General features: G+C 39.9%; 1 protein-coding gene across 1 annotated transcript in view; it reads right to left on the reverse strand.

Moving 5' to 3' along the window:
- Positions 1-847: 847 nt before the first annotated feature.
- HMGA2 (high mobility group AT-hook 2) overlaps positions 848-21,765 on the reverse strand; it is a 156,968-nt gene continuing 136,050 nt past the window's right edge. Inside the window, exons 4-5 of the mRNA XM_010598565.3 lie at positions 15,147-15,179; positions 848-1,001 (exon numbers count right to left, since the gene is read on the reverse strand). Of these exons, the coding sequence (XP_010596867.1) occupies positions 954-1,001; positions 15,147-15,179 (81 nt within the window). The 3' untranslated portion in view covers positions 848-953. The remainder of the gene's footprint in view (positions 1,002-15,146; positions 15,180-21,765) is intronic.

A 21,765-nucleotide genomic window follows, 5' to 3' on the forward strand; every position in this document is an offset into this window, starting at 1 on the left:
TTAGATTTCACTCCTCCCACCTCATAATTCAGGTGAGGTCATCATGTATTATTCTGTTGTACCTTTTCATTAAATTACACAGAGGATAAGTTTACTTGTCTGGATTCCTGAAAGGCTTTGAGGCTGACAAGTGTTATTTATTGCTAAATAGCATCTGGCTCCATAGGAAGCAGATTCTACCCAGATGGGTGTTTTCCTGAAAATGAGAGCTATGAGTAAATTTATTACTCCTGCTGATATGTGTGGCAGCCATAAATATAGGAGTCGGCAATATTTGTTTGCTTACTTCCCTTTTTGAAAAATGAACATCACCTTTTCTGGTTTTGTTAGCTGAATGAAAGGATACATCAGCATTTCGTCTCGTTTAGAAAGAAAAGTTAAAAATCATCAAGTAAATGTCTACAAGATTATACGAAAAAGAGAGTAGTATCTATTCCTTATCTTTGGTGTTCTAACGGGATTCACTACGGCGGCGAGTGGGTCGGGGTGGTGTTTGAGGTGTCCACGGTGTTACACATCGCACCTTTCCTACATGAATGCCCAATGTCACGAGAGTGACTCGTGCCTTGTTTATGCAGTGCAGTGATTGAGTAAACCCGATTCGACGTTTCTCTCACCCACCCACTCTTGCTTATCAGATCAACAAACTATTAGTAGGTTAAGAAAAAGAAAACAGTAATTAAAAGTTGCATTGTTAAACTGTGTCCCCTGTGTTACAGCAGTTTTTCACTAAACCTGGGACTGTGAAAGGATTACAAAGAAGGTGATTAATATAGTCCTTTTTAAGGTTATGTGATTTCTCCCCCCCTCCCCCGCCCCTCCCCCGCCCACCCTACCCCACCCCAGATGAAAGTGGAAAGACCATGGCGATAGAGAATAAGTGGTCACTGCAGTGTCTTCTCCCTTCAAAAGATCCAACTGCTGCTGAGGTAGAAATCGAAGGTTGGCGTCCCCTAATCCTCTTCCGCAGACTCTTGCGAGGAAGTCTCCTCAGTCTCCTCCTGGAAAACACAGAGTACAACAACCATTATTGTGTGGGCTGTTCTAGCAAATAGCTCAGAGGTGACCTGTTTCCACAGCACATTATGCTCGCTTCAAAAGGGGATGAGGAGGGTTGGCAAGCACCTCACTCCCAGGGCTTCTTAAACTGTAATTGAGGAATCAAGGTGTTGTTTTTTCCCAGAGCAGTCATTAGCCACTGTTGACTTAAGGCTTAACATCATGGCGGCTGATCAGCAAATTCAATTGTTTTCCCATGCAGAGAATGTCAGCCCAATGTAAGCTTACTCACCAACTAGAGTAAAAAAGAAATGAAGAGATTTTTCCCTGACAGCATGCCAGTCATCAGCTCCAGGAACCAGCATATAAGTAAGAAAAAAATACAGTTAAAGGATCCTTTCTTAAGGCATAAATAAACCCCTCCTCCAGATATTGGTAATAATAGTTAATACTTTTATAGTGTTTTAAAAAACCCAGTTGCCATAGAGCTCTGACTCAAGGCAACCCCATGTTTGTCAGAGCTGAACTGCACTCCATCAGGTTTTCGATGGCTAATATTTCAGAAGCCAATCGCCAGGGCTTTCTTGGAGGCATCTCTGGGTGGACTTGAATTGCCAACATTTCGGTTAGCAGCCAAGTGCATAAACTGCTTGCACCGCCTAGGGATGCCTTATAGTGCTTACAAGATGGCTTTAAAGAAGTCCCTGGGTGATGCAAATGGTTAAGCGCTCAGCTATTAGGCAAAAAGCTGGTGCTTCCAGCCCCTGCCCCCCAAGGTTGGCAATCTGCTTCTGAAAGGTCACAGCCATGAAAACCCTATGGAGCCCAGTTCTAAGTGGTTTTAGGAACTGTCTGTTATTATTTCCATTTTACAGCTGAGAAAACCGAGAAACAGACAAGTGACAGGCCCAAAAAAGGAGCCCTGGTGGTGCAAAAGTGTTTGGCTGGTAACTGAAAGGCTGATGGTTCAAACCCACCCAGCCAGTGGCTCTGCGGACAAAGATCTGGAGATCTGCTCTGTAAAGATTATGGCCTAGAAAGCTCTATGTGGCCGTTCTACTGTATCACACACATGAGGTCGCTATGAGTCAATAGCACCTAACAACAGCAACATGGCCAAAGACACAGAGTAGGGCCTGTGTATAACCCCTGTGCCACAGAGCCAAGACAACGTGGTAGCAAGTCAGAGTCTGCGAAAGAGCTGCAGGAGTGGGCTATTAGCTTCCTTTGCAAATCTATTTCCTGGTTCTTGTATTTATTAAAGCACATTTTAAGATGATGACCAAGTTTGGCGTAACTGCTCGATCTCAACACTAAATCCACATTGACCAAACATTGAATGGTGGGCTGGCCAGGCAGAGAAAATCTAATATATATGTTTTTGCAGGGCCTCCTCTTCATATAAATCTAACTACTCCTTCCCTTTTCCTTTTTTTCTGACTCCTTATGGCTCTGGAATTTGTTGGGGTTTCTGCAAGCCTGCTTGAGCTGTGCAGCCCTCTTTCCTTTTGCTTATTTAACAAATGTGCAGTACCTTTCAGGACATGGGTGGTAAAGCGGAGACAATAAACATTTCTGATAAAAGCGTCGTTAGTGAGAGGATGATTTTTATCAAACGCTGTACATTGTCTCCTGGGACTGCAGAAAAAGATCTAGGAGAATAGGTAAACATTTACTTGTGCAGCAAACGAAGCCCCTTTAAGAATGGCCAGCTGAAAACAGCTTATAACAGTCCTCATACCTTAATAGATTTGATTTTCCACATGGCTTCATTTTGTCTGGGTGGCTAACTGACACGATTTATACCTCTCTTCCTTTCCCAGGTCACTACAGTACACCATTCAGTAAAGCATGCCTTAAAGCTTGTCTGCATTATATGACCAAACTTCCATTCATTAGTGTTTGAAACACTTCAGCTGTGAAGAGCTCCTAAATGCTACCATGTGTGACGCTTGTGAACAAGAACAGCAAAAGGGAGGAAAAAAAGCCCCCATGAATGGGCACTCACAAACGCACATGAGAACACACACACACACACACACACAGACATACACAGACACACACACACAGACACATACACTGTATCCTGGGCTTTAATCACAGCCCGCTGCTTTCTGCAAACCCTCTGCAAAGGGGTTCAAACGTTCTCTTCCCCCAAAAGACGAAGAGAGTTGTAAATCCTGGGAATAAACACACATACAAATGAATGGATTACAGCTTCAAAAATATAACCAGAGCAGCATCAAGTCCTGAGATTTCACACTGGTTTTGTTTAGTCTGCTTTGGGTTATGTGGGAAATGTGGAACGTATGAAGCTACCTCCCCTCTATTCTCAACCCCCAAACTGCAGGCTTTACATATTTAAGCAGCAGGTTTATACCTCTTGACTAGGCAACGGGCCATGACCCTGAGACTCTCTCTGGAGTCTCGGCCACAAAGGAGGATGTAGCATGATCAAAGCCAAGGACAGACGAAAGAGAGACAAGTCAAGGTTCAGCGACCGTATGACCTTGTCTTTTCACTTAAAATCTAAGTTCCAGAATGTCGCTAAGCTGTTAGAGACAATTTTCATCCATTCACAAACGACTCACTTATCATTATGGGATGAAGTGTGGACCTGGCTTACTACCCGGATGCAGACCACAGAATAAAAGCCAGCAGGTATATTTTATTCCTCCTCACAGTTAAAACATTAATAGAACTCGGTCAAGCTGGAAATTCTCCTGGATCTAGCAGTGATTATGCTATTTCTAATTACTTGAATTTTCTATTCAATCTGGAAACCAAAGTACTTCCAAATCCTGAAAGAAACAGAATCCTAAGGCCATGAACTTACAGAGACCTTGTACTAGATGGAATATGATCAGCCTTTCAAAACGTTCCCAGAAACTTTGCTTGGTTTGAGTTGGTGAAGCTCCTGATATTTAAGTGGTTTACGCAAATCCCTCAGACACAACTCAGCTGAAAGCGACAGGCTCTGGTATTACTTTCTTTATTAACAGTTCTTTGTGTTGCTGTTGTATGCTGTGGAGTCAATTCCAGTTCAAAGTGATCCTACAGGATGGACTAGAACTGCCCCATTGGGTTTCCTAGGAAGTAATCTCTCTGAGAGCAGATTGCCAGGTCTTTTCTCCCATGGAGCCGCTAGTGAGTTTGAACCTCTGACCTTTTGTTAGCAGCCAAGTGCTTAACCATAGTGCCACCGGAGCTCCTAACAGTTCTTAATATAACACAAATAAGTGTTTTCTTAGTGTATCCTTTCTGCTGACTGGAAAAGTCTTGTACCAGTAGCTGTCAATAAGTATTGGATTTTTTTATAGCGCTAGAGTGAGACATTGGTGGTTCAGTGGTAGAACTCTCACCTTCCATTCAGGAAACCCGGCTTCAATTTCCGGCCAATGCGACCCATGAGGAGCCACCACCCATCTGTCAATGGAGGCTTGTGTGTTGCTATAATGTTGAACAGGTTTCAGGCAGGGCTTATAGGCTAAGAAGAAAGGCCTGACTGTTTCTGAAAAATCACCTGATGAAAATCCTATGGATCACAATGGTTCTGATCTGCAACCGATCATGGATATGGTGCAGGACCGGGCAGCATTCTGTACTATCGTGCATGGGGTTGCCACGAGTTGGGGGCCAACTTGACAGCAGCTAACAACAATAGTGCTAGGATGTCAGAGGTGGGAGTCTCACTCCATTTAATTTTTGGAGATAACGTTGGCTCTCAAGTGCTCAGAACGAGAGTTCTCTCAAATGTCTAGTTAACAGAGAGCTCTCTCTTCTTGGCATAGCCCTGCATGGCTACCCTACAAAAAACAAACAAAAAAACCCCAACCTGTTACCCCTGAGTCGATTCCGACCCCATGGGACAGAGTAGAACTACCCCATAGAGTTTCCAAGGAGCACCTGGTGGAGTCCAACTACTGACCTTTTGGTTAGCACTACGCCACCAGGGTATGAATGCCAAGCAGAAGACGTTGGCTGGCGCGTGGCACTGCTTACCGCTGCACACCTTCCCCGTGATATATGGGCTTTTGCTACTTGTGTCGTTACTGTGACGAAAGTGTGGTGTCATTAAGAGAAGAAAGAACCTCCCTGCTAAGAAGGAAGATAAGTTGGAAAACCCACTCCAAGTGTCAGGGTCTGGCCAGACTTGACACAGGGCCCTTGTGCAGTGGAAAGAGGGAACAGAAGCAGGTGAGGAGGGAAGTAAATGACTGGCTTTGACATTCCCAAAGAATCTTATTTCTGAAGCAGAGTAGACCCCTAATTTCAGTTTTCTTCAGGGACTTAGAAGACACTGGCACTCATTGTACACATTAGCTTACACCCTGAGATGTTTTTAAAAATTATTTCACATTTGCAATGTATGACCAAAAGAACTTTGAGCTTGTGTAGCGCCAAGAATAAGTTTCAAATAATGAACTAAACCACAGTTGCCGGTGAGTCGATTGCAACTCATGGTGACCCCCTATGTGGCAGAGTAGAACTGTGCTCCACAGGGTTTTCAATGGTCAATTTTTTAGAAGTTGATTACCGAGACTTTCTTCGGAGGCACCTCTGGGTGGACTCGAACCTCTAACCTTTTGGTTTGCACCACCCAGGGACTCTTTTCAAGGACTAAGGAGGATGAAATACTGTAGGCAAGAGTTGTACACACCTCAACAGGGCTACTGAGCAAATAGTAGTTCTCTGGTCATGGAAATTTACCCATTGGAATGGGGCTTCAGGACTGCACCATAAAAGAACTTTTCAAAGTGGGAGTGCACAGAGACATTTTTATGAGCACCAGCAACTACGGCCCTTAAACAGCGAACAGCTCCCAGCCATTCGCACCACTACTTTACCAAGTCAACTGAGGCTGCGCCATATGAGGCAGGACATGTAAGTTCTTTGGTGGAAAGCTGGTGAGAAGGAAGGGGAGTGGACAGAGTTTGTAAACTATATTTTTATCATGATTGTTGGAAAATCATACTCATCTTGCCTTAGTTTTTCTTCCATTCATAAAAAATAAAAAAAAGGAATTGAATACAGTTCAATTATATGGATTGCTTCCATTGCTTTGACTAAGCATGAAAAAACCCCACTAAAACCCAGAGCTTAGTCTGCACATATCACCATTCTTTATATTTGGTTCAAAACAACCCATGTGGTATATACCTTGGGGTACACTACCGCTAAACCATATAGCAGTTGTGATGGAGTTGATTCGGATTCATGGTAACCCCATGTGTTTCAGAGCAGAACTGCTCCACAGAGTTTTCATGTCTGTGACCTTTTGGAAGCAGATCGTCAGGCCTTTCTTCCAAGGTGCCTGGGGGTGGCTTTGGACCAACAACCTCTTGGTTAATAGTCTAGTGCTTAACAGTTTGCTTCACCCAGTGCAGAAACCCTGGTGGCGTAGTGGTTAAGTGCTATGGCTGCTAACCAAAGGGTCGGCAGTTCAAATCTGCCAGGCGCTCCTCGGAAACTCTATGGGGCAGTTCTACTCTGTCCTATAGGATCGGTATGAGTCGGAATCGACTCGACGGCACTGGGTTTGGTTTTTGGCTTTTGGTCACCCAGTGTAAACTATAGCTAAGTGATTAAAAAGGAGGAAGAAAAGAGCCCAATAGCCAATCTTAATCCCTAATGCTTGATGGACTTTTAAAATGTCTTCAGAGTTTACCACTGACTGTACCACACAAACACTGGTGAGGGTGTGTGCTGGAGGAAGGTTCGGAATTTAAAGCCCAGGGCTGAAGTTCTGGGTTTAATTTTCAGTTGCAGACAAAACAGCAGGGCTGCAGTGGAAGGGAAGCCGTGATTCTGAAATGGAACTGGGAAGTGGAAACGCTCTCCCTGCAAATGTTAGGGGATGTGTCACCATGATGCCCTACTTTGTGTGTAGTTGTTGCTGTGTGCCGTTGAGTCGATTCTGACTCATATTGACCCTACAGGATAGAGCAGAATTGCCCCATAAGGTATCCTAAGCTGTAGTCTTTACAGGAGTAGATCACCAGGTCGGCTGGTGGGTTTGAACCTCGGACCTTAGGGTTAACAGCTGAGTGCTTAACCATTGTGCCATCAGGGCTCCTTTTGAAAGGAATACATAATCACAGAAGTTCGTGTCAGTTTTATTGAGTACAGATTTTTTTTTTCAACTGCAAAAAATTCTGCAACTCTTTTATTACATAATGCTGTAAGCTGAAAATATACTTGTAATTCAAGCCATCTTACCAATAAACCTACAAATACCTGGTAATCTAGAAAGGATAGTCACAGTTTAATGAATGATACACTCTTTCTATCATCTTAACATGTTCAACTCCTTAAGGACTTAAGAGTGTTTCAAATTCACAAATATCTTGAGCCAGTTCTGTCTCAATGGAACTCTCCTTAGCAGCAAGGACCAGGAACCAATTTTTCAAGTTCCATCTTAGCAACCCACAAGAGCAGAAAACAGTTTTTATATTTCTCTGTGAGATATTTAATTTAAAATGGATTGGTGCTGTTTAACTTAATGGAAAGTGATTATTTCCTCCAAATAGGAAAATTTTATAGCAGATTTTTTTTAACATGGTAAATGAAATATATATAAACCACATAATCTGACAAATACAAGGATTTCTGGTGGAAATGCCGGAATTGAAACATGTTTTTCAAAAGGAGTCTAAGAAGTTAGGATATTTATAGCATTTGTGCCCATGTTTTCTTTACTTTAGCTTTGTGGTGGTGATGGTTGTTGTTAGTTGCCATCGAGTAGGCCCCAACTCATGATGATCCCATGCCCAATGGGATCGGGCCTTTATGCATACAAAAGCATCGGAATTACTTTGCATGTGTTAACCCACCGCCTTTGAGTTGATTCCAACTCATAGCAACCCTACAGAACAGAGCAGAACTGCCCCATTGAGTTTGCAAGGAGTGCCTAGTGGATTCGAACTGCCGACCTTCTGGTTAGCGGTCGTAGCTCTTCACCACTACGCCACCAGGGTTTCTTTGCGTGTGTTACCATGAACTTAATTTTGAAGGCAGTTTTGAGGTCTTTTGGGGCACGGGTAATGTAAAGAAAGTTGATTGTAGCTGTCACTGACCTCCAGTCCCAACTCTGGTCCTCACTGGTTATATAACCAAACCAAACCACACCTGTGGCCGACAAGTCAATTCCGACTCAAAGCGATTCTATAGGACAGAGTGGAACTGCCCTATAGGACAGAGGAGAGCTGCCCCATAGGGTTTCCAAGGAGCGCCGAGTGGATTTGAACTGCCGACTTTTTGGTTAGCAGCCGTAGTAGCTCTTAACCACCTGGGCCTTATTTCCATTTTTGGTTTATAGGCACTGCAGGATTGTGTGAGAAAAAAATGTGACAACCAGATGGGAAAACTTTGAAAAAGAGTAAAAATCCTGCATGACTATAGTGCAGAACTGTGATTATTAATTACAGTTACTCATTTTGTGTTTCTCTCTTTAGGATTCTTGAGAAAGAAAAAAAATCTACTATTAAACTAAAACCAGTTGCCGTAGAGTTGATTCTGACTCATGGTGGCCCCATGCGTGTCAGAGTAGAACTGCTCTATAGGGTTTTTAAGGCTGTGACCTTTGGGAAGCAGACTGTGAGGCCTTTCTTCCGAGGCACCTCTGGGTGGGTTCAAATCACCAAAATTTTGGTTAGGAGTTGAGTGCTTAACTGTTTGCGCCATGCAGGGACTTATTACTAAACAGAGTCCCCAAAAGACATTAACGTGACATTTAGATTCCTAAAATGTACTCCTGTTTGTCTCATTTGAGCCCTCGATCAGAGTTCTGTCACTGAAAATATCGCAACGAAGGTTAACACTGGTCCCCGGAAAACTACATATTTCTCTTCAAGGGCTAATTAAAAAAAAAAAAACCTTGAGATGGGAGTTACACTTTCAAGATAGAGAAATCATTCTATGAAGAACTAACAATGCAAGTTCCAGGATCCCCTAAGTCATGATGTCTGAGGGTCACGGGTTTGATTAATTTTCCATGCAAGCTCCAATTGTGCAACAGTAAATGGTGACTGAAGGAGCCCCACGTTTAAAAACAGCTAAACATGTAGCAGACGTATATTTGCGTGAAGAAAGCACCCGGAAGAAGGAAATTTATTTTGATATTTCCAAAACTGTTCTTATTTTCATGCAAAGCAGTTTTTAAAGACAATTAGGATTAGGTTAAAGGCTGCTTAATGATTATATTCCAGATGTGCTTATGTATGGCATAAGGAGAAACCTTTTCCTATTGTTTTCCACAAGTAGAAAATGGTACAAAACGGTTGCATCTGTGGTCAAGGAACAGACAGACCATTTCTGGATCTTAATCACAATTGTACCTAACGTTTTTCATTATCCTGAAATATGACTTTTGAATAAACCTTATGAAAACATCAATAATAATAGCAGTCAATAAAAAATGACTCAACAGACATTTGAGTGGCCATCAAAGATTGCCTAAATGGAAAGGAAGTATCTTAGACAAAGCAACATATTTCCGGTCAAACAGTAAGGATTTTCTTAGCAAGACCAGGTTTTAAAGCCCATTTCTATTTGTTCCATATTAATTTAAGTCAGCAAGTTTGGATAGTAGGAAGAACGTTTATATATTGAATAAATAATTGGTTTTTAGCTGGTTCGCATCAAAATGGATAGAAAAAACTTTATGCAATATGAAGAGAAAAAACAGGTAGACACTGCCATTTCATATTTAGCCTAATCCACAGAATTCCCCACAGTTAAAAACAATCATACTTTTTAAAAAACTCCTAGAGCAAATCTGTCACATGCAGATACACTAAATTTTGCCTTTTTCGATTTTATAAATTGCCCTAAATTGAGTGATGTTCTCTTACTTGTTAGAAGTTAGATCGTCTCTAGGAGACATTCCTTGCCAAGAAACAGCTGACTTCATCTTGTCCATATTCTCTTATTATAACTGTTAGCTAAGCTAATTACTTCACCTGTTTACAGCTAATAACCCTTTTGATATGCTTCTTCTGTCCTGCAATTTTACCCTTCCCCCAAACTCTTTTATGGTTCCTCCTCTATTATATTCCTGTGCTGTGATATCCTTGAGTTACTTCATTGCAGGGTTAAACATTGGTTTCTACTTGGCTTTCTCCTTATTCTTTAACCTTTGCAGTGTCAGAGGTCAGGGGTTAAGTCAAAAAGTATTTCCTATACAACAAAACAGCGTCATTCAGGGTCAGATTTGATATGCCTCTTGATGTTTTGCCAGTTGGTACCAAACATTTACTGGCCCACAAAATGTTTTACCAGCTTGAAAGAGCCTAAGTAGGAAAATAAATAAATCGGTATTCTTTATGACTTGGGCGATATAAATCACTTTGCTCCCCGAGTGAGTAGACGAATGACCATTTGCAAGTCTGATTTATTGTGAACTATTTATTGCGTTGGCCAAGGTACCATGTAAAAGACGAGTGTTAGAGTGCGAATGCTCTCCCCTCTTTCTCCTTTGTACGTCTAGACTAACAGCCCCCAGTAAAAATGCCTTCTTTGAGAACTAGATGCTGACTGCAATTCATCAACTTGCTTGTCCTAAAATGAAATCTCTCATTTTGCTCCAAACAATGTTTAGGTTGTCTGAAATATAAACATCCTCACAACTGCCCTTGAAGTCTCTGTAAAAACATTCAACTTTTTTTTTTTAAAGGGAAAAAAAAAAAAAAAAAAAAAAAATCCCCTGATAACCAAGGCTTACTGAGATTCCTCTGCCATGGTGCACGCCACCCACAGAAGATCTTACTTGCAGGTTAAGAACTCTATTTCAAAACAGAAAGCATTGTTTCTAGTCTCTTCGAAGCTGAAAACTTTCCAATTCTCTCACTAGGAAACTGAAGAGGAGCAGGTTTATACCTGCCTTAATTGCTAGAGGTCTAGCTTGCCGGGGTTGCACAACAATCAGAAGAGTAGGTTGAAAGGAAGGAGAACTGTTAAGGTTTTAAAAACCTGTTTTCCCTTTGGGTAGGGCCGAGGCGAGAAAAAACGTTTGAATTATACAGAATGAGGTGCTTCTAATCTCAGCTTAAAGCCTTAAAAGGGGGTGGGGGGGCGGGTAGGGAGGGGTACCAAGAAACAATGAGATACCTGATAAACCAGCAAGACCTTTTCAGATGGAGGGATTTATTCTTGTCCAAATAAAAACTCGAGAAACAAAGCTTCCTCTATCAATAATAACTGATGTTTCTTTTATTAAAAAAAAAAACAACCTACCATGATTTCCTACTAACATTAGGAATGTAATCCACATGGCTGAGAATTAAACTGCTTCAAATTGCTGAAAAACTAGGAAATTAGCTAATTTCTATTTATTGCTTGTCTTATCACTTTAAATGAAAATAGAGCAGAGTTCCCCAGGAAACTTTGTGTTCAAATTTTTTAAAAAGTTAATGTGGATACTGCAGATTTTCCCCCTTAGATTCTTAAGAGACTATTAACCTTCCCATTGGAATTATGGGACTCACTTGAGGCTTGCAGCTAAAGGTACCTGGTGAATTTTCCAAACACAACTCCTCAGTGTGGGGGTTCCCGTAAGTTTTTATTCCTCTCTAAACACATGTACTTACATGTACAAACACAAGCACATATCTAGATTTTGCGATTTATCATGTTTCTGAATTTGTCTTCTCAGAATGAACGTTGCTGCTTTGCATCCCATTTCAAGAAGGGACATATTTGAAGCTCTGACGAGGGTTTAGAAGGTGATGGCATTAGGATACTTGACAACAGAGTCTTTATAATTCTATATCCATGTGACATACATACAAGGAAGGTGATTCTGACTGCCTTAGTCCCAATAATAGAATGTAGCAATTACTATAACATTTCCTCCTTCGTTAAAGTACTTTGAAAACGTACAATGAAAACATTTGAGGTAAAAAACGTAGCAGGCTTGAACTAATTAAACTTCTAGAATTTTCTCCAAAATATAAATATCTGGAAATGGAAAACTTAACAGCCAAAAATAAACCAGAACACAATAATACTCCCTGGAATTTATGTAATTATGAATCTCTCATAATGTTTTTGGGAGTAAAGGGAGAGGCATTGTTATCCCATATCATAGATGGATAAACAGGGCCACAGCGAGATTAGTTAGCCCATCAGTGGGGCCAGAATGCAAAACTTGGGTCTCCTAACCCACTGCTGAGCCCTTTGCTTTAGATACAAAATACTTAATTGTGCTAAAATCTTCGCTTCAAAACAGGGTCCGAATATAACCCCTCAAAGTACTGTTGATGAAGAAAGGATATGAGCCTGAGTTAACCCAGACTGCCACCTGGAAAAGCCATCTGGGAGGGTATTTTTAAAGAAACAGATGGATAAGAATGAGATTCTTCCGAATGTAGTGTAAAATTGACATTATCCTCAATGAGCTTCCACGTAGCCCATGTTGATATAATTCATCACTATGTCCTTAGACAATACAGATTAGGAAGCCCAATGAGCTCACACTCTTGTTGCTAATTTGGAGTCTGAACTCCTCTCCTTTAAAGGGTAAATCTCGGACAGGTACTCTAAGACAGCCAGACCCATCAGTGAAGATCGTCCCATCTCACTTGCTCCTTCTATGGTAGTCCCGATTCTCTTGGGAAAAAAATGTGTGCCTAAGATTGTACTTGTTATCATTTCTGCCCAATTTTCAATCTGTTCCTGCCACATGCATAACCTCCGCCTATGATTTATTTGTTCTTCCCTCTCTCCTTTTGTTTATGCCACTCATTTCATCTATAATGCCTTCCTTTCTTTCCTTTATGTCTCCATTTTCCCTTTGGCAACTAAACAACAACAACAACAAAATCAAAACTCAGGAAAGAGCTCCTCAATAATCCATGGCTTTGCACTCATTCATATATCCCTTATGTGCCACATATACGCTGATATTTAGTGATCATTTGCTTGGCAAATGTTCAAAAGTCTCATGTGTGTAAATTGAGTACCTTCACCTCTGGCTGCACACTGGAATCACTTAGAGAGCTTATATTAAAAAAAAAAAAAAAAAGATGCTTGGGCCTCTACTCCAGACCAAATAATCAGAATCTCTGGAAGTTGAGGTCAGTGGTGTATAGGTAAATGTTTAACAACTTGCTCTCTAGGGAAAAAAGGCCCTGATTTGTAGTGTTTGCTGATTTCCATGGTATAAACATAAGTTATTTCATGCTACTTGTCATCATGGAGCGTTGAATTGGGAAGACATACTCAAAATTGGCTCGCAAGGGCTAGCTGTAGCACACTACTAGGTGAGGTCCAGGCATGTATGTGTGTGTGTGTGTGTCTGTGTGTGTGTTTGTATGTATTTCTCCAGGTGATTTTAATATACAGCCAAGATTAAAAGCCTCTGAACGAGATCACACACTTCTCAAAGGCAGTGACTATGTTTTTGTTCTACTCGTCTTTTCTCCAACACCAAGATCAGGGACAAAATCAATGTTATTAACAGACTACATCAGGTTGTTAATGTACAGTTCACAAGCTATGATGCTACAGTGATACTGCAATTTCATTAGACACAAATGTACACAATTACAAATTCACTTTCTCTTGATAGATGAAGGATGAGAGAATAAATCTATCTGGGGTCTCTGTAAAGTCCCAAGTTTTTGTTTAGATTTTGTTTTGTTTAATATTGCTTACAAACTCTGAGTATTTACTTTTAGTGCCCCTCCCTCCCACTCCTGGCTTTTGGGAATGGGTCAGCAATGAGAATTTTTTTTTTTTTTTGTAATGCTAGTTCAGAATTTATTCCACTTAAAGTGCAAATGTAATTATTTTAATACATTTCTCCCGGGTCCTAACATGTATATATAAAAACTTCAGTTCTCTTCCAAGCAACATTTTTAACTAGACATAAAATCTGCTAGGAGGGTCTTCCCTTGGCAAAGCAATATTGTCTTAAGAGAACAGGGTGTGGGAAACATTTTAAAAGACTTCCAGAGAAAATGATTTCAAGGATATTTTAAATTATTAAAAAGTTTTAACGTGAAAGAGCTCTATAAAGAATTTGATTAACTCATGTTACTTATTAAGAACTCACGTTAGCAGGTTCTGCATGATTCTTAGATTTTCTGAGTGTCCATTTAAGCTCAGAAAAGGAGAACAGCAGGTCATTCTTAAACCATATTAACAGCTCACATACTTAACAACCGTGATTTAATTTTTCTTCAGTTGTCTTTGAGACATGCTTTAACAATAAATAGGATTTCTGTGTTGTAATGTACATATTGTAGAGCCACAGTGGAACAGTGATTAAACACTCAGCTGCTAACCAAAAGGTCGGCGGTTCTAACCACCAGTCACTCCACAGGAGAAAGACTTTATAGGCGATCTGCTCCTATAAAGATTATAGCCTTGGAAACTCTATGAGGCAGTTCTACTCTGTCCTACTGGACCACTATGAGTCAGAACCGACTCGATGGGAATGAGCAGTAGTAGTAATATGTACAGATTGTAGTTAGGACAAGGAACTCCGGGTATATGGAACAAAGGAAGTAAAGCTGGTTCTTAATTTTGATGTTGCCCAAGCTTTCAAAAACTGTGATTTAATTGTTTAAGCAAACTTGAGTGTTGCCAATCTGCAAAATTGGTATAACTGAATTTCCTACTTTCCCAGCTTCTTTTGGATTCCTTGGGGTTCATCAAATGTTATGCAATGATTCAATGAATAGAACTGTTTCCAGATATGAATCATGGGCTATTTTGCAGCTAATAAATGCTGTATCAAGTCAATGGAATATGGATAGTCAGGTGAAGAGGACAAAATTTGATGTTTAAGAATTAGTAAAACATGCCATGAGATTAAGTATTTCTCTTTTACATATGAGGCACTACAATAAAATAGTTTTATTTTTTTTAAAGTACTTATATTTACTTTGCATACTTAAGACCTTTTTCTTTTAGGGTTTTTAAAGACACGATACCAGAACTATATATTCCTGACTTTGTCTATAGTTTTTTTTTTTTTCTAAAGAATACAACAAATTTTCAAGAATACTGCAATGCTGACATTTTCAAAACTAGAAACATACTACATAAAACTTTAATTTGAGCACATATTTTTTTCCTGTATATTTTTACTTTACTTCTTACATTAATTGGGAGAAAAAAAAATCATAATGACCATCTCTTACCTGAGCAGGCTTCTTTTGAACCACTTGCTGTGGCTAAAGAAGAAAAAAGAAATGTTACATTCGAAAAGGAAATATACATAATGAAAAAATTAAATATATATGTCATAAATGTACACAATTGTCTTCAAAGTAAAGAAGAAAATTTCAACGTTCAAATGGTTTACCCAAGGTTAAAGCGTGCTTGTTCATGACCTCTATATGTTAAGGAAATACAATGCAGGTTATGTAGATTAAAACAATTCCCAATTAAAGTCTGGCATACATACCAGCCATAGGAAATTAAATTTGCTATTTGATTCACTTTGTTTTTAGCCAGTGTTTCATAAAACTTGAGGAGTGAATGTGCCTAATTTGTTAACATTTTTTAAACTGCTTATTGAGATATAATTTACATACCACACAATTTACCCATTTGAAGTCTATGATTCAAATTTTTTTAGTATATTCAGAGGGTTGTGCAACTATCACCATAATCTAATTTTAGAACAATTTTATCCACCCTAAAAGGAACCCATTAGCATTGGCTCTCGTTTCGTCCACCCCTCCCCACTCTTCAGCCTCCTCAGCCCTAACCGACCACTAATCTACTTTCTGTCTCTATTGTTAGGTGCCGTCAAGTTGATTCCAACTCTTAGCGACCCCATGTACAACAGAATGAAACACTGCCCGGTCCTGTGCCATCCTCACAATCGTTGCCATGTTTGAGCCCATTGTTAAAGCCACTGTATCAACCCATCTTACTGAGGGTCTTCCTCTCTTTCGCTGACCCTCTACTTTACCAAGCATGATATCCTTCTCCAGGGACTGGTCCCTCCTGATAACATGCCTAAAGTAAGTGAGACTAAGTCTGCCATCCTTGCTTCTAAGGAACATTCTGCCTGTACTTCAAGAGAGATTTGTTCATTCTCCCAGCCAAGAAAAACCAAACCCATTGCCCTCAAGTCAATTCTGACTCATAGCGACCCTACAGGACAGAGCAGAACTGTCTCATAGAGTTTCCAAGGAGTGCCTGGTGGATTTGAACTGCCGACCTTTTGGTTAGCAGCCATAGCACTTCACCACTACGCCACCAGGGTTTCCATTCTTGCAGCAGTCCATGGTATATTCAATATTTTTCACCAACACCATAATTCAAAGGTGTCTTTCTTCTTCACTGTCCAGCTTTTGCATTCATATGAGGCAACTGAAGATACCATGGCTTGCATCAGGCACACCTTAGTCCTCAAAGTGACATCTTTACTTTTGAGCACTTTAAAGAGGTCTTTTGCAGTAAATTTGCCCAATGAAATACATCGTTTGATTTGTCGGTTGCTGCTCCCATGTGCACTGATTGTGGATCCAAGTAAAATCAAATCCTTGACAACTTCAATACATTCTCCATTTATCATGATGTTGCTTATTGGTCTAGTGAGGATTTTTGTCTTCTTTATGTTGAGGTGCAATCCATACTGAAAGCTGTCTCTACAGATTTGCCTATTCTTGATATTTCATGTAAATAGAATCATATAATATGTAAGCTTTTGTGGTTCACTTTTTTCACTTACCATGTTTTCCAGGGTCATTCATTTTAGCATGTATCTGTACCTCATTTCTTTTTATAGCCAATAATATTCCATTGTGTGAATACACCACATTTTATCTATCCATTCACCAGCTGATGGACTTTTATGTTGTTTTCACCTCTTGGCCATTATGAACAATGCTGTTATGAACAGTCACACACAAGTTTTAGTGTGAACATATGTTTTCATTTCCCTTTGGTATATACCAAGGATTGGAATTGCTGGATCATATGGTGCTCTATGTTTAACTTTTTAAAGAACTGCCAGACTGTTCTGCAAAGCAGCTGTACCATTTTACATTCCCACCAGCAACATACGAAGATTCCAATTTCTCCACATACGTGCCAATGCTTGTTATTGTCTTTTTGTTTACTGCCATCCTCATGGGTGTGAAATAGTATGTCACTGTGGTTCCAATTTGCATTTCCCTAACAACTAATGAAGAGTTTTTGGGTGATACAAATGGGTAGGCGCTCGACTACTAACCAAAATGTTGGTGATTTGAACCCATCTTTTTTTTTTTTTTTTTAGAGACACTGGGGAAAAAAAGACCTGGAGGTCACTCTATGGAGTGCAGTTCTACTCTGCAACACATGTGGTCACCATGAGTTGAAATGGACTCAATGGTAACTGGTTTGGTTTTTGGTTTAATGACTAATGATGTTAAGCATTTTTTCATATGCTTACTGGTCATTTGCATATCTTCTTTGGAAAAGTGCATATTAAAATCCTTTCTTTGCCCATTGAAAAAACTGGATTATTTGTATTTTTACTACTGAGTTGTAAGAGTTCTTTATATATTCTGAATACAAGTTCCTTATTAGATGTATCATTTTCTAATATTTCTCGCATTCTGGGGGTAGTTTTTTCACTTTCTTGGTGGTTTTATATGCAGAATATTTTTATATACGTATCTCCAATTATACTGTTGAGGAAAACTCTCCTCTTTTTAGTGAAACATCTAAAATAACTTTTTTTTTAACCCAGATTAATTTATTTTCCAGTAACTTCAGAGTATTAGAAAAACATTGAAGTTCTTCTTTAATATTGTAAAAGGTGGATTTGAAGCCCAAGTTATTTGATGGATGACTTCCTCTCCAAAACTCTCATGTTTGAATATAAGCCTTACTTATTCTATCTACTACACATCACTGATACATGTGAGTACACATGACCCACTTTGATGTTGATAGTGACATGCTTTCATGTATAAATGAAAGAAATAAAATTGCTACAGTTCTCCCAAAGAGCTGAGGTTAGGGTAAATTCATTCCATCATGCGAGGATGGAGCGCCTATTCATTTTTCTTTCCTCAGAATTTCTCTGTTTTATTGTTGGAGTATTAAAAATCATTGAAGCTGCTTTTTTTTTTTTTAATACATGAACTAGATAAAAATAAAAGAAACAGCAAGAGTCTTTTGTGGACTGGGAAAAAAACAATGTTCTTCCTTTTGACTTTAAATCACAGTAGAGATGACATCATAAAAGCCCAGGCTGTGAGATGATGTTTTCTCCAGGTGGAATCAAACCAAGGACAATTAGGACTGCTTGCCTCTTAGGACTCAAGAGTATGTGCTGAGGGAGTATCCATTTCAAAAAGGTCATTTGTAAGAAGAGACCACGTTTCTTCCTCCTCTTTCTTTCTGCAGATTACACCTGTACACATGTTTACTCCCAAACTGTTTCAAATCTACAAACATTCTTGCAGGCTGACTGGTTCCTACTGCTCAGAAACCCCCTCCTTTTTTGGCCGGGGATGCTGCATTCATGTGACTGCTGCACGCTGCGGCTCAATGAAATCCTCTGAAAGGGCTGCCAGCTCACCCAATTTTCCATGAATTAGGTCCTGACACTTCAATGAGGGGAAAGACAATGTCTGAAATGCTGCCAGCCCTGGCTCGCGGCCTAGTCTGTGTCACAGAACTTCTACCAGCTGCCCTTCCACACAGCACTTCATACTTCTCAGACCACCAAACAAACAGACCCTTGAATGCTTTCAATGCTGGTTGGGGTTAGGGCTGCCAGGATGTTTTCCCAGCTTCTGGCACCCAATGGTTCCAGACTGTGCCGAGAAAGTTTTTTTTTGTTGTTGTTGTTATTTTGTTTTTATTTTTATGAATGGCTTTGGTAAAAAATGCAGACTGAAGCATAATACTATAGCCATTCATAAAAAGGGAAGAGGGGCAGAAACAAAACAAAACAAAAAAAACAAAGCTGCTGTCTAGAGAGATCTTTTTGGACACCGGACAAACTGCAAATCTCTTAACCTCCTTGAGGAATATCTCATATCCTCCTAGAGCTTAGAGCTAAGTGTTGATCCCTGGAAACCTAGGAACTCCTAAGAGTTCCTGTCACAAAGATATGGTTGGACACTATAATTTTCAAAAGAAGAACTGAATAATATCAATTATGTATATGAATCTTTAATGTGGTAAACAGTATATTTTCACACACCTTAAGCAGCAAGTCATATTTTGTACAGGCATTGTCCAGCTTTCACATGCATATGATGCAATTGAAAATACGATGGCTTGGGTCAGGTGCACCTTAGTCTTCAAGGTGACATCTTGGCTTTAGAATACTTCAAATAGGTCTTTTGTAGCAGATTTGCCAATGAAAATCCTTTATTATTTATTATAAAATCTACCCCTTTGTGGCTGGAAGGGAACAGGCCTTATTATTTCCATTTTCTCATGAAGGCATAGGGCACTGAAACAACCTCCCCCAAATCATTTCTAAAGCTAAAACAACCCCGTCTTCTAGTTCTCTCAATCACCTGCATAATACCCTGAGGAAACCCCTTCTCTTCCTTAAAAAAAAAAATCAAATCCAGATCCAATTCCAGAGAAGAAGCTGCAATTCATGGCCTTAATTTCCACCTCCTGAGTTGCCTTCCTCTTTGGGACCTCTCAGGACTCTGCACGGCCTGAACAGAGAGGGGAAGCCGTGGCTTCCTCAGCAGGGCTGGCTCAGATCCTCCTAGTTTGTTTGCGAAAAAGTGAATCCCAGGAGACAACAGTCAGGCCCACAAGGTCCAGCTGCCCCGCCCCACCTGGAGATTCTTCCTTCATTATCAGCTCTGGAGGGTCCGGGCTAGTCCCTTTGAAAAGTGTGGATTTCATATTGACTTCTCACTCCAAAGCCTTCTCAGTTGCTTATTTAGACAATTCCGATGGTTCCGTTTCTAATAAGTCTGTACACATTGTGAGTGTACAGATTAGTCGCTTTGGGGGCTTGGCGTTTAAATTTCTCAGTGCGCTGAGATTCTGAGTTCGTTATGTTAAGAGACTGCCAAACCTTCCAAAAAGTCTGTAATAAAAATTCTCTCATTCTACTGTGGCATTTAAACTTTTAAAATACAATGGGTAAAAGGTAGCTTCCTTCCGGAACAAAAGGGCTACAACAATCAACAGCAACAACAGGTTTTGAAGAAATGCTTTGGATCAAGGTAACGTTAAATTAAAGCTGGGAGGAGAACATAAAGAACCCACCAATCGAACGTATCATGCAAAGATTAAGAAGGGCTGTCTCTAACCACATGGGTTTCAACGTATAGTTCTCTGCAGGTCAGCCCTTATATTGGACCGGATCACCCAAACTGAAAGTAACATACTTAAGCAAGTAAATATTATCGTTAAATTCCATGTAAATAGCTTAGGATACAGCATGCTAAGAACTGCCCCCCTAAAGAAACAAACCCATTGCTGTAGAGATGATTCTGACTCATAGAACTGCAAAGCATACGAAGAGGGGAAGAACACATTTTTTAATTTCTGAGATCAGACAGCGAAGCAGCATTTCTCCCAATGGAAGGGAAAACATTACGGAATTCTTAAGGTCCACATAGTATTTTGCTGTTTAAGATTCTGTAGAAACTCTTGTGTAGGAAATGGTCTGCCACTCCATTTATTTTAGAATAATTAAGGGGTTCCCCAGCCCTCCTGAGAATTCAATCTGTGGTTCCAGGGAGTCTCGGAATTTTAAAGCTGATACTTAGACAGCTAAGCCACCCTTCTAGTAGGCATTGAAAGAAAATCCTTCCCGACGAAAGTCCTAGACATTAGCAGTTCATTTTAGCGCTAGTCTAAGCATCATATGAAAAGAGGCTAGAATTAGGTGTACCAACCTAATTTTTTTTTTTAAATGAGGTGTAATGTATAGGGTGATAATTACCACAAAGAGTCTTAAATTGCCCTTTGAAAGAAAACAGCCCTTCAGTTGGATCTCTGTGCAGATAGACCTTTGGGTTTTACGGAAACGGCAGAATTTCCTTTGTTTTTTGTCAGCCAGTAGTAGGCGGTTTTGCCCACTTTGTTTTCAAAATCATATGACCATTGTTCAATCAATAAGTGCTTCTGTTCCCTAGCACAATTTTTTTTTTTTTTAATGTAGAGCAATTCTCATCTCATAGCATTATAGGATAAGACAGATTTCCAAGCTATTCACTAAAATACAAAACATATCACAGGATAAGCTCAGTTAATTTAAGATTTTAAATTAAATATGGCACCATACAAACATTATTGGCTATAATGATATTTGTTTTCAAACTTCAAAAGCAGTTCTTCATGCCTAAATCGACTCATTGAAGTAGTAGGGATTATGATTATATTTGTATCCACTCCAGTGCAGCCAGCTTCATCTTCAGCCTGAACGGACCAGTGAATTTATCCCTGCCACCATTTTGACAAAATTTCAAATAATAAACTGACCTATTCAATTATACTTTGTCACAGTTTCACTTTTTCACTATGAGTCGAAATCGACTGGATAGCGCCTAACAACAACAATTGCTCAATTATCTTAACTATTTTTTGGACTAAACTGATTGGCTATCTTTAGTAAAGAGTATCAAATAAATTGAATAAGTAGACACAGCTCAGGTTCTAGACAAGCAATTGTACAGTCTCTATGTAAATTCACCAGACATGCCCGCGAACCACTGAGGCCAGCAACAGCTTTGCATTGTGTGATGTACATATTGATGGGATCTTTCTGACTTGTGGTTTGAACAATATCCTTTTTCACCCTTTGTCCAAGTAGTTTAAAGGTTCACA

This window comes from Loxodonta africana, chromosome 4, assembly GCF_030014295.1.
Source record: "Loxodonta africana isolate mLoxAfr1 chromosome 4, mLoxAfr1.hap2, whole genome shotgun sequence".
Classification (NCBI taxonomy): domain Eukaryota; kingdom Metazoa; phylum Chordata; class Mammalia; order Proboscidea; family Elephantidae; genus Loxodonta; species Loxodonta africana.